Consider the following 12032-nt stretch of genomic DNA (forward strand, 5'->3'; position numbering starts at 1 on the left):
ACTACTGAGCCCACGCACCGCAACTACTGAAGCCTGTGCGCCTAGAGCCCATGCTCCGCAACAAGAGAAGCCACTGCAACGAGAAGCCTGCGCACGGCAGAGTAGCCCTCGCTAGCTGCAACTAGAGAAAGCCTGCGTGCAGCAACGAAGACCCAATGCAACCAAATAAATAAAAAATAAATAAATTTATAATTAAAAAATAAATAAAATAAAATACATGACAGCATCATTTTAGAAAGTGCATAATTTATTACATGTGAGTTAATAATAAAACGGATACTTGGGAACTTTAAAAATGAGTTACGAGTAACAGATGTAAAATTCTCAAATTCTGGAACCTGAAATATTAAAATTCAAGCAATTTCTTAAAACTCTTTCTCATGATTAGCATAGTTTGAAAACTGTTACACTCTTCCAAGGGAAAAAGGAGGAATTAAAAAATAGACACGTTGATGAAGGCAATGAGTTCTTCCCAGCTGGCTTTATTCTCTACTGAAGCTCAATATAGGATTACCTTTTCTTTACTTACAGGAAGCTGTTCTGTTTTCCAATAACCCTCAAAACAGAATGGAAAATGCTTATGCAAAACGACACAAGCCTTAACCATTCTATGCAGGTTTTACCATTTTAATAAACTTCTAGTCCAACAGCTTTCCCAAGTATAAAGTTCTGTGAGTGAACTATGAATATTTTTAAATATTTTCCAGATTCATCATGGAGGCTGCTTTTCTTCTCTGTACTGTAATCGCACTGAGCTGCAATTGAAATAAACAATGAGTAAGTAGCTACTTTTTCTGTGGAAAAATCTTAGACTAATACAAAGTATAATGCATCACAACTTACAATTATTGAAAATAATCTTATTGTAAGGGGTCTTGTTAGAGGTCGCTTTTTGTGTTCATTTCTCTTTTACTCTTGAGACTTTAAAATGCCTGTATTACCCTAGAGATATGCATGTCAAATATGGCATTCCATAGCTCAGTAATACACTGAGAATTCCAAAACATATTTTACAAACGAATGAAAAACATCTAGATAAAAGTTAATCAGGAAAGAGGCTAGAACACAAACTAAGTGTGAGCCAGCACAATGCAGGGCTGGTAATAAAAAGATGATGACAGATCACAGTAAGTCTAATAAGAAAATAATCTTTAAATATTAAATTGGAATTGATAATACAGACACATGGTAAAAGATATCTAACAGTACAAAAGAGTATACAGCATAAAGGAAGTCTTCCCATCTCTGTCCTTCATTCCACATCCCTCTTTCCAGGCAAAACCACTATTTCCAGCTTCTAAGTATATTTCTTGAAATATTCTAAGTGAGAATACATGCACATATTTCCTCACCCTTTTTTATTTAAAAAATGATAAAGTACTATACACACTTTTCATATTTTTCTCCTGCTAAATGATCTACCTTAGAAATAGCTCCACATTAAATCTACTTTATTCCTCTTAACAGCTGCAGAATTTCCCGTGTATGGTTATTCCATAGTTTAACTGGTTTCCTATTGATGGGCATTTAGATGGTCTTTCATCTTTTAGAATTATAGGCAATGCTGCATTTAGTCTTTTTACGTGCTTCCTTGCACAGACTTGCCCAGGTGCAAGTACACTACCTGCAGAATAAATTCTTAGAACTGCTAGGTCCCAGGTTAGGTTTACAACTGTTGAGAGATACTGCCAAGTTGGGTGCCAAAGAGGTTGTACCAATACCCACTCATGTCAGTGATGTGTGCAAGTGCCAGCACAATGCATTATCAACCTTCACGACCTGACAGGTGAAAAATAATATGTGATTACAGTTTAAGTCTCTATTTGCCTTTTGGGTGAGGAGGAGCTGGGCATTTAAAAAAAATGTTTAAAAGCCATCTGTCTTTTATCCTTTATTCACTTTATTGTACTGCAGCACTTTTTTTTTGTTGATTAGCCACTCTATGTGTGTTTAGGATACAAGCCTTTTGTCATATGTCTTGCAAATATTTTTCTCTTTTGTCACTGACTTTACGACTTTTCTCTGCAGAAATCTGAAATTTAAATAGTCACATTTATTAATTTCTTTTCATAGTTTCTAGGTTTTGTGTCCTGCAGAGAAGGGCTTCACTGATTTTTTAAAATCCCATCCCGTCAAAAGAACACAGTGTGGCATTCAATAGTTTAGAATGATACACTTGGAACATCTAACTGTTGTCCAGAGATGGATGAAGAAGATATAGAAAAAGTTCATCAGAACAGCACATTTCGAGCGTGACTGAATGACTACACTGCAGGGCTTGTGCTGACGCAATGACATGATGCTTGGCTGCACTGGTAAGAATGACATGTGAGAGCCAATATTCATCTTTTCATGCAGCGGTCTTTAACCGTTTTGGCACCAGGGGCTGGTTTTGTAGAAGACAGTTTTTCCACGGATTGGGGGAGGGCGGGTGGTGGTTCAGGTGGTACTGCCAGCAATGGGGAGCGATGGGGAGTGGTGGGGAACGATGGGGAGCGATGGGAAGTGACGGGGAGCGATGGGAGCGACGGGGAGCGGTGGGGAGCGACGGGGAGCGACGGGGAGCGGTGGGGAGCGGTGGGGAGCGACGGGGAGCGACGGAGAGCGACGGCAAGCAACAGGGAGCGATGGGGAGTGACGAGAAGCGACGGAGAGCGATGGGGAGCGACGGGGGGCGACGGGGAGTGGTGGGGAGCAATGGGGAGCAGCAGGTGAAGCTTCACTCGCTCGCCTGCTGCTCACCTCCTGCTGTGTGGCCCGGTTCCAGGGGTTGGGGATTTCTGTTTAAACGCCTTTACTTCATTAAATATCAAGCCCTTCCCAGGATATCATTTTTAACAGGAGTTTCCAGTTTTACGACGGAGAGCGACAGCAAGCAACAGGGAGCGATGGGGAGTGACGGGAAGCGACGGAGAGCAATGGGGAGCGACGGGGGGCGACGGGGAGTGGTGGGGAGCAATGGGGAGCAGCAGGTGAAGCTTCACTCGCTCGCCTGCTGCTCACCTCCTGCTGTGTGGCCCGGTTCCAGGGGTTGGGGATTTCTGTTTAAACGCCTTTACTTCATTAAATATCAAGCCCTTCCCAGGATATCATTTTTAACAGGAGTTTCCAGTTTTTGGAAGAAAATGGGAAAATTAGAAAGGATTCAGAGAAGGCAAAGATAAAGATTAAAAAAGACTGAATATATGTCTTATAAAAAAGTTTATGACTTGGACACATTTAAAATAGAAAAAAAAATTAACTCCAGGGAATAAATTCCTTTTTGTGTATGGGGAAAATGCTGAATGATTACTTTCCATCTTCAAATGAGAACAGAATGGAAGGAAAAAAACTTAGGGAAAAATCTGTGAAGTGGTTACCGACAAACATTAAAAAGAAGGCTCACAAGGGGAATGGTGTAACCTCTGCCATTAGGGAGTTTAAATAACAGGAGAAACATCTTTGTTGGACTGTTTAGGTTTAATTCTGTCAGGAAGGAGACAACTAGAAGTCAACTGGATTATACCGTTAAGGTTCTGTAACTGTACCCTTGTGCGGGTAGTTGATTTCAGGTAGGCATTTTCTTTACCACAGTCCTTGAAAAAGGTAAACTTGAACCTTTAAAGACTGTGATATAGAAATTTAATTTCTACATATAAGTATCTTATTTACCACTTAATGACTATGCTAAGTGCTTTGTACGTGCTAATTACTTTGATCTTTCAATAACTCTACTGGGGAGGTGTTATTATCCTACGTTAAACATGAAGGAACTGAGGCTTAGAGAAGATGAAATTGCCCGAAGTCACATGGCTACTTAATGGCACCAGGCTATCTGCCTGACTCCAAAATACCTCCTCTCATGATACCGTCCCATACACCTTGGCTCCTGTTACCTTATAATCTAAATGAATTCTTGAATAATTAATTAATTCATCCAGTAATCCATAATTTCATAAGAAGTTAAACTTACATGGTAAAACTATAATTACTTTCAAGAGGCAGGAAAATTGAAGGGCAAATTATGATTGGATTTTCTTTAAGTGCTATGCCATGTTCATACCACAAGTAGATTTCAAAAAAAATCTATAAACATCATGAACACAAACTGAATTCAGTATTTAGAGTTAGTCACTGCTGTAATAAAATCTAAGAATAATGTTGATTTTCATTGAAACAGTACCAAATATTATATAATTATTAATACAGTAACTCGGTTTGTTTTTCTCTATCTATCTATCTAAACAGTCTGTTTCAAGCCTATCTTTATAATCACTAAACTCTTTTCATTTTGATCCTAACAGGAGAGACTACTGCTCTTACTTTAGAACAAATGGCCCATGTCATTTATGTGATACGCGTGCCTTAGGAGTAATTGCCCCTTATAATTTCATTGATGTTCTGCACTTTTTACTCTATTTCCCATTGGACAACTTTTATATGGTATTTTAGATTTATATGGTCATATACAAATGTCCATTAAATGAAGTTAAACCTATAAGCTAGGTAATTTTTTTCCATTTAAAAACTGCAATAAAAACACTGCAATTTGAAACACTACATTCAAAGCATGTCATTTACTTCCGAATCTGTCAATGAATACCTGCCTAGTTTTAGACAGAACATAATGCTAGAGCAGTGCTGTCCAACAGAACTTACTGGGGTGACAGAGTTGTTCTATATTATGCTGTCCAATATGACATGGCTACATGTGACTTTTGAGCATTTGAAATCTGAATAGTGTGACTGAAGATTTCAATTTTAATTTTATTTAATTTTAATTTAAACAGCTGCCTGTGGCTAGCAGCTATCATATTGGACAGTGCAGTTCCAGATTTAGGTGTCAAATGGCGGAGACCGATGTTTATTTCTGTTTCTGAAGTTTACGTTTTCAACCTTAAACATTAAAGAGACTAATTTTAAGTAGTTTAATCAAATAAAAATAAAACTACTAGTTCTCTGGAAACTTCTAAGAAGCTTTTCTTATCTCCACTCTACTCAGACTATTGTTATCCAGGGATAACGAGGAAGCTCCCTACCTGCTGGGAGGCTGAAGCAGCTCTCTGTTCCGCCTCACTTAGTCGTTTCTGAAGTCTGTTGGATTTTTCTTGATGCTCTACAATCAACTTTTCATTCTATTAAGGGGAAATATAAGACAAACAAGTTAGAAATCCATATGTGGCACGGAGATGTTTTATGCAATAGTCAATGAAAAATCTGGACATCATTTTACCACTTACAAAATGCAAAGATAATATATCTCCAAATTTACATTTTTCAAGTCATGAACTTCAAGGTTCAAAGCTGGTTTTACATTATGACTAAACTGGTTCCCCTCCCCTGACCGTCCACCACATGCCACCAAAGAAAGTGAATTAAATCTAAAAGCAAAGCGAATTTGAAGTTAAGACCAAGGCTTTCAGTTTGTGATTTGTTAACCTTGAGATGCTATATCACTACTTTGGAATCACCCAGAGAGTGTGAGAACACAGACCTGAGCCTCACAACCAGAGCATCAGTAGGGGTGGGATGGTCCTGAGAATCTGCACTTCTATCAAGTTCTTGGGTGGTGTCGATGCTGTCTGCTAGCGCATTTAGAACCACTGTGCTAGACAAGCTTCCAGGGGAACTGTGACATAGTCTACGCATTATTAAGGTCAAGAAACAGAAAATGTTCATTCTAGAAATCCTGATTTTTACAGAGCTAGACTTATCTTAAATGATTTATATGCTTACGGTATTATTTAAAAGGGGAAGAAATCAGTCTACATTTTTCCCAATACATGTGTATACTCCAGAAGGTATTCTCCAGAAGGTATTAGGGTCAATTGCATTATTAAGGCATTGGTATGGGTTGCATTATGTCCCTAAAAAAAAGATGTTGAAGCCCCAACCCCCTAGTACTTATGAATGTGGCCTTATTTGGAAATAGGGTCTTTGTTGATGATTAAGTTGAAGTCATTAGGGTGGGTCCATATCCAGTATGACTGGTGACTTCATAAAAAGGGGAAATTTGGACATAGAGACAGACATGCACAAAGGGAAGAACACATGAAGACACAGGGAGAACATTATCAACAAGACAGGGAAGGCCTGAGGCCACCAGAAGCTAGGAAGGAGGCCTGGAAAAGATTCTCCCTCAGAAGGAGCCAATTCTGCTGTCTTCTTGATTTTGGACTACTGGCTTCCAGAACTGCGAGACAGTAAGTTTCTGTTGGTTAAGCCACCCCAGTCTGTATTACTTTGTTAGAGCAGCCTCAGGCAACTACATAGGCATCATGAATATAAATCTGTCACAACATGGTGTCATGCAGACAAGTTAAAAGAATCTATCAATTAAAAAATGTATTAGCTTTCTCCATACAAACTAGCCTAAAAAAAAGTTTTTGCACATGTAAAACTGTTATACAGTTCTTTGAACTAGGTACTTCCCATGTCATAACATACAAGTGATAAGAATGAATGTCATGCCTAGTAATACAAAATACTGAACTAACAGTATCCTGCTAAAATGTGCTTAATTCTATTTCTTAGTGTGCCCAAAAGCAAAATTAAATTGTATGAAGAGAACTATATTGGCTTTTCCAATTTACCAAGATGTTTAAATACGTAGTCTTAAATTTAAGAGACACATCATTAACACTAGAGAAAACCTGAGGAAAAACTGCCATCATCTATAATAATCATTTTCATAGTTATAATCAGACTATATATACATTTTACTATGCTGCTACCATAATGGTTAAGGCACAGTACAGCTTAGATAAAACATAATATATGCAACTGTTCTTTTTTAATTGATCATTTTAGTTGCTTTTGAGCTTCCAAAATAATTAACATTGCTGTGTTGAATATTTCCCTTTAAATTTTTTCAAATTTTAAATTATTTCCTTAGAACAGATTCCTGGAAGTGGGAGCACATCAAAGAGTTTTTGAAAGGTTACTGTTTGTTTTCTAAATGGCTCATGTCAATTTACAATGCTATAAAACTGAAGTGTAATGACTTCACTATGGCTCCTATAGAAGGCCACAGAGACCTAGTGGACCATACAGCCTGTTAATGAAATTCCAACAAATACCTTCGAAGTTTGCTCATCAAACAAAGAACTAGAGTTCTAGAAAGTTCTAATAATAATCTGGAAATTGTTTAAATTTTTTTCTTCAAAGGAAAAAAATGATAAACCCTTGCTATATTTAGTTCTAAAGCATTAATCTAAAGGAATGTTTTAATATATTCCAGTAGGAAAAAGTATTTTCTACATGTCTTTTGTGATGGACTAAAACAAAATTGGAGGAGGATCTTCAAGATGATGGTGGAGTAAGACGTGGAGATCACCTTCCTCCCTACAAATACACCAAAAATACATCTACATGTGGAAAAATTCCCACAGAACACCTACTGAATGCTGGCAGAAGAAATTAGACTTCCAAAAAGGCAGGAAAATCCCCATGTACCTGGCCACGTGGCTGATAGGGTCTTGGTGCTCTGGCCGGATGTCAGGCCTGAGCTACTGAGGTGGGAGAGCCGAATGCAGGATATTGGACCACCAGAGACCTCCCAGCCCCATGTCATATGAATCGGCAAGAGCTCTCCCAGAGATCTCCGCCTCAACGCTAAGACCGAGCTCCACTCAACAACCAGCAAGCTCCAGTGCTGGACATGGCATCCCAAAAAACTAGTAAGACAGTACACAACCCCATCCATTAGCAGAGAGGCTCCCTAAAATCATAGTAAGTTCACAGATACACCAAAACACACCACTAGACGAGGCCCTGCCCACCAGAAAGACAAGATCCAGCCCAACCCACCAGAACATAGGCACCAGTCCCCTCCACCAGGAAGCCTACACAACCCACTGAACCAACCTTAACCACTGGGGGCATACACCAAAAATAACGGGAACTACGAACCTGCAGCCGGTAAAAAAGAGACCCCAAACAGTAAGTTAAGCAAAATGAGAAGACAGAGAAATATGCAGCAGATGAAGGAGCAAGGTAAAAACCCACCAGACCAAACAAATGAAGAGGAAATAGGCAGTCTACCTGAAAAAGAATTCAGAGTAATGATAGTGAAGATGCTCTAAAATCTTGGAAATAGAATGGAGAAAATACAGGAAACATTTAACAAGGACCTAGAAGAACTAAAGAGCAAAAAACAATGATGAACAACACAATAAATGAAATTAAAAATTCTCTAGAAGGAATCAATAGCAGAATAACTGAGGCAGAAGGACGGATTAGTGACCTGAAAGATAAAAGAGAGGAAATAACTACTGCAGAGCAGAATAACAAAAAAGAATGCAAAGAATTGAGGACAGACTCAGAGACCTCTGGGACAACATTAAAAGAAACAACATTCGATTTATAGGGCTCCCAGAAGAAGAAGAGAAAAAAAAAAAGGACTGAGAAAATATTTCAAGAGATTATAGTTAAAAACTTCCCTAATATGGGAAAGGAAACAGTCAATCAAGTCCAGGAAGTGCAGAGTCCCAAACAGGATAAATCCATGAAGAAACACAACAAGACACATATTAATCACTATCAAAAATTAAATACAAAGAACAAATATTAAAGAAGGAAAGGAAAAGCAACAAATAACATACAAGGGAAACGCTATAACCTTAACACCTGATCATTCAGCAGAAACTCTGCAAGCCAGAAGGGAGTGTCAGGACATATTTAAAGTTATGAAAGAGAAAAACCTACATCCAAGATTACTCTACCTAGCAAGGAGCTCATTCAGATTTGATGGAGAAATTGAAAACATTACAGACAAGAAAAAGCTAAGAGAATTCAGCACCACTAAACAAGCTTTACAACAAATGTTAAAGGAACTTCTCTAGGCAGGAAAAACAAGACAAGGAAAAGACCTACAATAACAAACCCAAAATAATTAAGAAAATGGTAATAGGAACAATGATATTGAGGACTACCTTAAATGTAAATGGATTAAATACTCCAAACAAAAGACACAGACTGCCCAAAAGGATACTAAAACAAGACCCATATATATGCTGTCTACAAGAGACCCACTTCAGACCTAGGGACACATACAGACTGAAAGTGAGGGGACAGAAAAAGATATTCCATGCAAATGGAAATCAAAAGAAAGCTGCAGTAGCAATTCTCATATCAGACAAAACAAGACTTTAAAATAAAGACTATAACAAGAGAAAAAGAAGGACCCTACATATGATTAAGGGATCAATCCAAGAAGAAGATATAACATTTGGAAATATTTATGCACCCAACATAGAAGTACCCCAATACATAGGCATATGCTAACAGCCATAAAAGGGGAAATCAACAGTAGCAAAATAATAGTAGGGGACTTTAACACCTCACATTCACCAATGGAATGAACAATGAAAATGAAAATCAATAAGGAAACAAAAGTTTTAAATGACACATTAAAAAAGATGGACTTAATTGATATTTATAGGACATTCCATCCAAAAACAACAGAACACACTTTCTTCTCAAGTGCTCATGGACCATTCTCCAGGATAGACCATATCCTGGGTCACAAATCAAGCCTTGGTAAATTGAAGAAAATTGAAATCGTATCAAGTATCTTTTCCAGCCACAATGCTATAACACTAAATATCAATTTCAGGAAGAAAACTGCAAAAAATACAAACATATGGAGGATAAACAATACGCTATTAAATAACCAAGAGATCACTGAAAAAATCAAAGAGGAAATCAAAAAATACCTAGAAACAAATGACATTGAAAACATGATGACCCAAAACCTATGGGATGCAGCAAAAGCAGTCCCAAGAGGGAAGCTTATAGCAACACAATCCTACCTCAAGAAACAAAAAAAAAATCAAAAAACCAACCTAACCTTACACCTAAAGCAATTAGAGAAAGAAGAACAAGAAACCCCCCCAAACTTAGCAGAAGGAAGGAAATCATAAAGATCAGAATAGAAATAAATGAAAAAGAAACGAAGGAAACCAGAGCAAAGATCAATAAAACTAAAAGCCGTTTCTTTGAGAAGAAAAACAAAATTGATAAACCATTAGCCAGACTCATAAAGAAAAAAAAGGAGAAGACTCAAATCAACAGAATTAGAAATGAAAAAGGAGAAGTAACAACTGACACTGCAGAAATACAAAGGATCATGAGACATTACTACAAACAACTCTATGCCAATAAAATGGACAACCTGGAAGAAATGGACAAATTCTTAGAAAAACACAACCTTCCAAGACTGAAGCAGGAAGAAAGAGAAAATATAAACAACAATCACAAGCACTGAAATTGAAACTGTGATTAAAAATCTTCCAACAAACAAAAGCCCAGGATCAGATGGCTTCACAGGCGAATTCTGTCAAACACTTAGAAAAGAGCTAACACCTATCCTTCTCAAACTCTTCCAAAATATAGCAGAGGGAGGAACACTCCCAAACTCATCCCACGAGGCCATCATCACCCTGATACCAAAACCAGAGAAAGATGTCACAAAAAAAGAAAACTACAGGCCAGTAGCACTGATGAACACAGAAATAAAAATCCTCAACAAAATACTAGCAAACAGAATCCAACAGCACATTGAAAGGATCATACACCATGATCAAGTGGGGTTTATCCCATGAATGAAAGGATTCTTCAATATACACAAATCATTCAATGTGATAAACCACATTAACAGAAGGATAAAAACTATATTATCATCTCAATAGATGCAGATAAAGCTTTTGAGACAATTCAACACCCATTCATGATAAAAACTCTCCAGAAAGTAGGCATAGAGGGAACTTATCTCAACATAATAAAGGCCATATATGAAAAACCCACGGCCAACATCGTCCTCAATGGTGAAAAACTGAAAGCATTTCCACTAACATTAGGAACAAGACAAAGTTGCCCACTCTCACCACTATTATTCAACACAGTTTTGGAAGTTTTAGCCATAGCAATCAGATAAGAAAAAGCAATAAAAGGAATCCAAATTGGAGAAGAAGAAGTAAAACTGTCACCGTTTGCAGATGGCAGGATCCTATACATAGAGAATCCTAAAGATGCTACCAGAAAACTACTAGAGCTACTCAATGAATCTGGTAACGTAGCAGGATACAAAATTAATGCACAGAAATCTCTTGCATTCCTATACACTAATGAGGAAAAATCTGAAGGAAAAATAAGGAAATACTCCCATTTACCACTGCAACAAAAAGAATAAAATACCTAGGAATAAACCTATCTAAGGAGACAAAACACCTGTATGCAGCAAAGTATAAGATACTGATGAAAGAAATTAAAGATGATACAAACAGATGGAGAGATATACCATGTTCTTGGATTGGAAGAATCAACGTTGTGAAAATGACTGTACTATCCAAAGCAAGCTACTGATTGAATACAATCCCTATCAAACTACCAATGGCATTTTTCACAGAATTAGAACAAAAAATTTAACAAATTTTATGGAAACACAAAAGACTCCAAAGAGCCAAAGCAACCTTGAGAAAGACAAACGGAGCTGGAGGAATCACGCTGACTATAGACTATACTACAGAATATATTATAGACTATAGTAGACTATACTACAAATCTACAGTAATCAAGACAGTATGGCACCGGCACATAAACAGAAATATAGATCAATGGAACAGGATAGAAAGCCCAGAGATAAACCCATGCACAGATGGTCACCTATCTTTGATAAAGGAGGCAAGAAAAGACAGCCTCTTCAGTAAGTGGTGCTGGGCAAACTGGACAGCTACACGTAAAAGAATGAAATTAGAACACTCCCTAACACCATACATAAAAATAAACTCAAAATGGATTAAAGACGTAAATGTAAGCCCAGACACTGTAAAACTATTAGAGGAAAACATAAGCAGAACACTCTGTGACATAAATCACAGCAAGATCTTTTTTGACCCACCTCCTAGAGAAATGGACATAAAAACAAAAATAAACAAATGGGACCTAATGAAACTTAAAACCTTTTGCACAGCAAAGGAAGCCATAAACAAGATGAAAAGACAACCCTCAGAATGGCAGAAAATATTTGCAAATGAAGCAACTGACAAAGGATC

At 37.5% G+C, this 12032-nt stretch overlaps 1 protein-coding gene across 1 annotated transcript in view; it reads right to left on the reverse strand.

Annotated features, from left to right (window-relative positions):
* Positions 1-287: 287 nt before the first annotated feature.
* The window catches only part of SCLT1 (sodium channel and clathrin linker 1), a 254147-nt gene continuing 242402 nt past the window's right edge, over positions 288-12032 (reverse strand). Inside the window, exons 20-21 of the mRNA XM_024745118.1 lie at positions 5019-5114; positions 288-755 (exon numbers count right to left, since the gene is read on the reverse strand). Of these exons, the coding sequence (XP_024600886.1) occupies positions 693-755; positions 5019-5114 (159 nt within the window). The 3' untranslated portion in view covers positions 288-692. The remainder of the gene's footprint in view (positions 756-5018; positions 5115-12032) is intronic.

Source organism: Neophocaena asiaeorientalis, unplaced genomic scaffold (genome assembly GCF_003031525.2).
Source record: "Neophocaena asiaeorientalis asiaeorientalis breed wild unplaced genomic scaffold, Neophocaena_asiaeorientalis_V1.1 scaffold65, whole genome shotgun sequence".
NCBI classification, from domain to species: domain Eukaryota; kingdom Metazoa; phylum Chordata; class Mammalia; order Artiodactyla; family Phocoenidae; genus Neophocaena; species Neophocaena asiaeorientalis.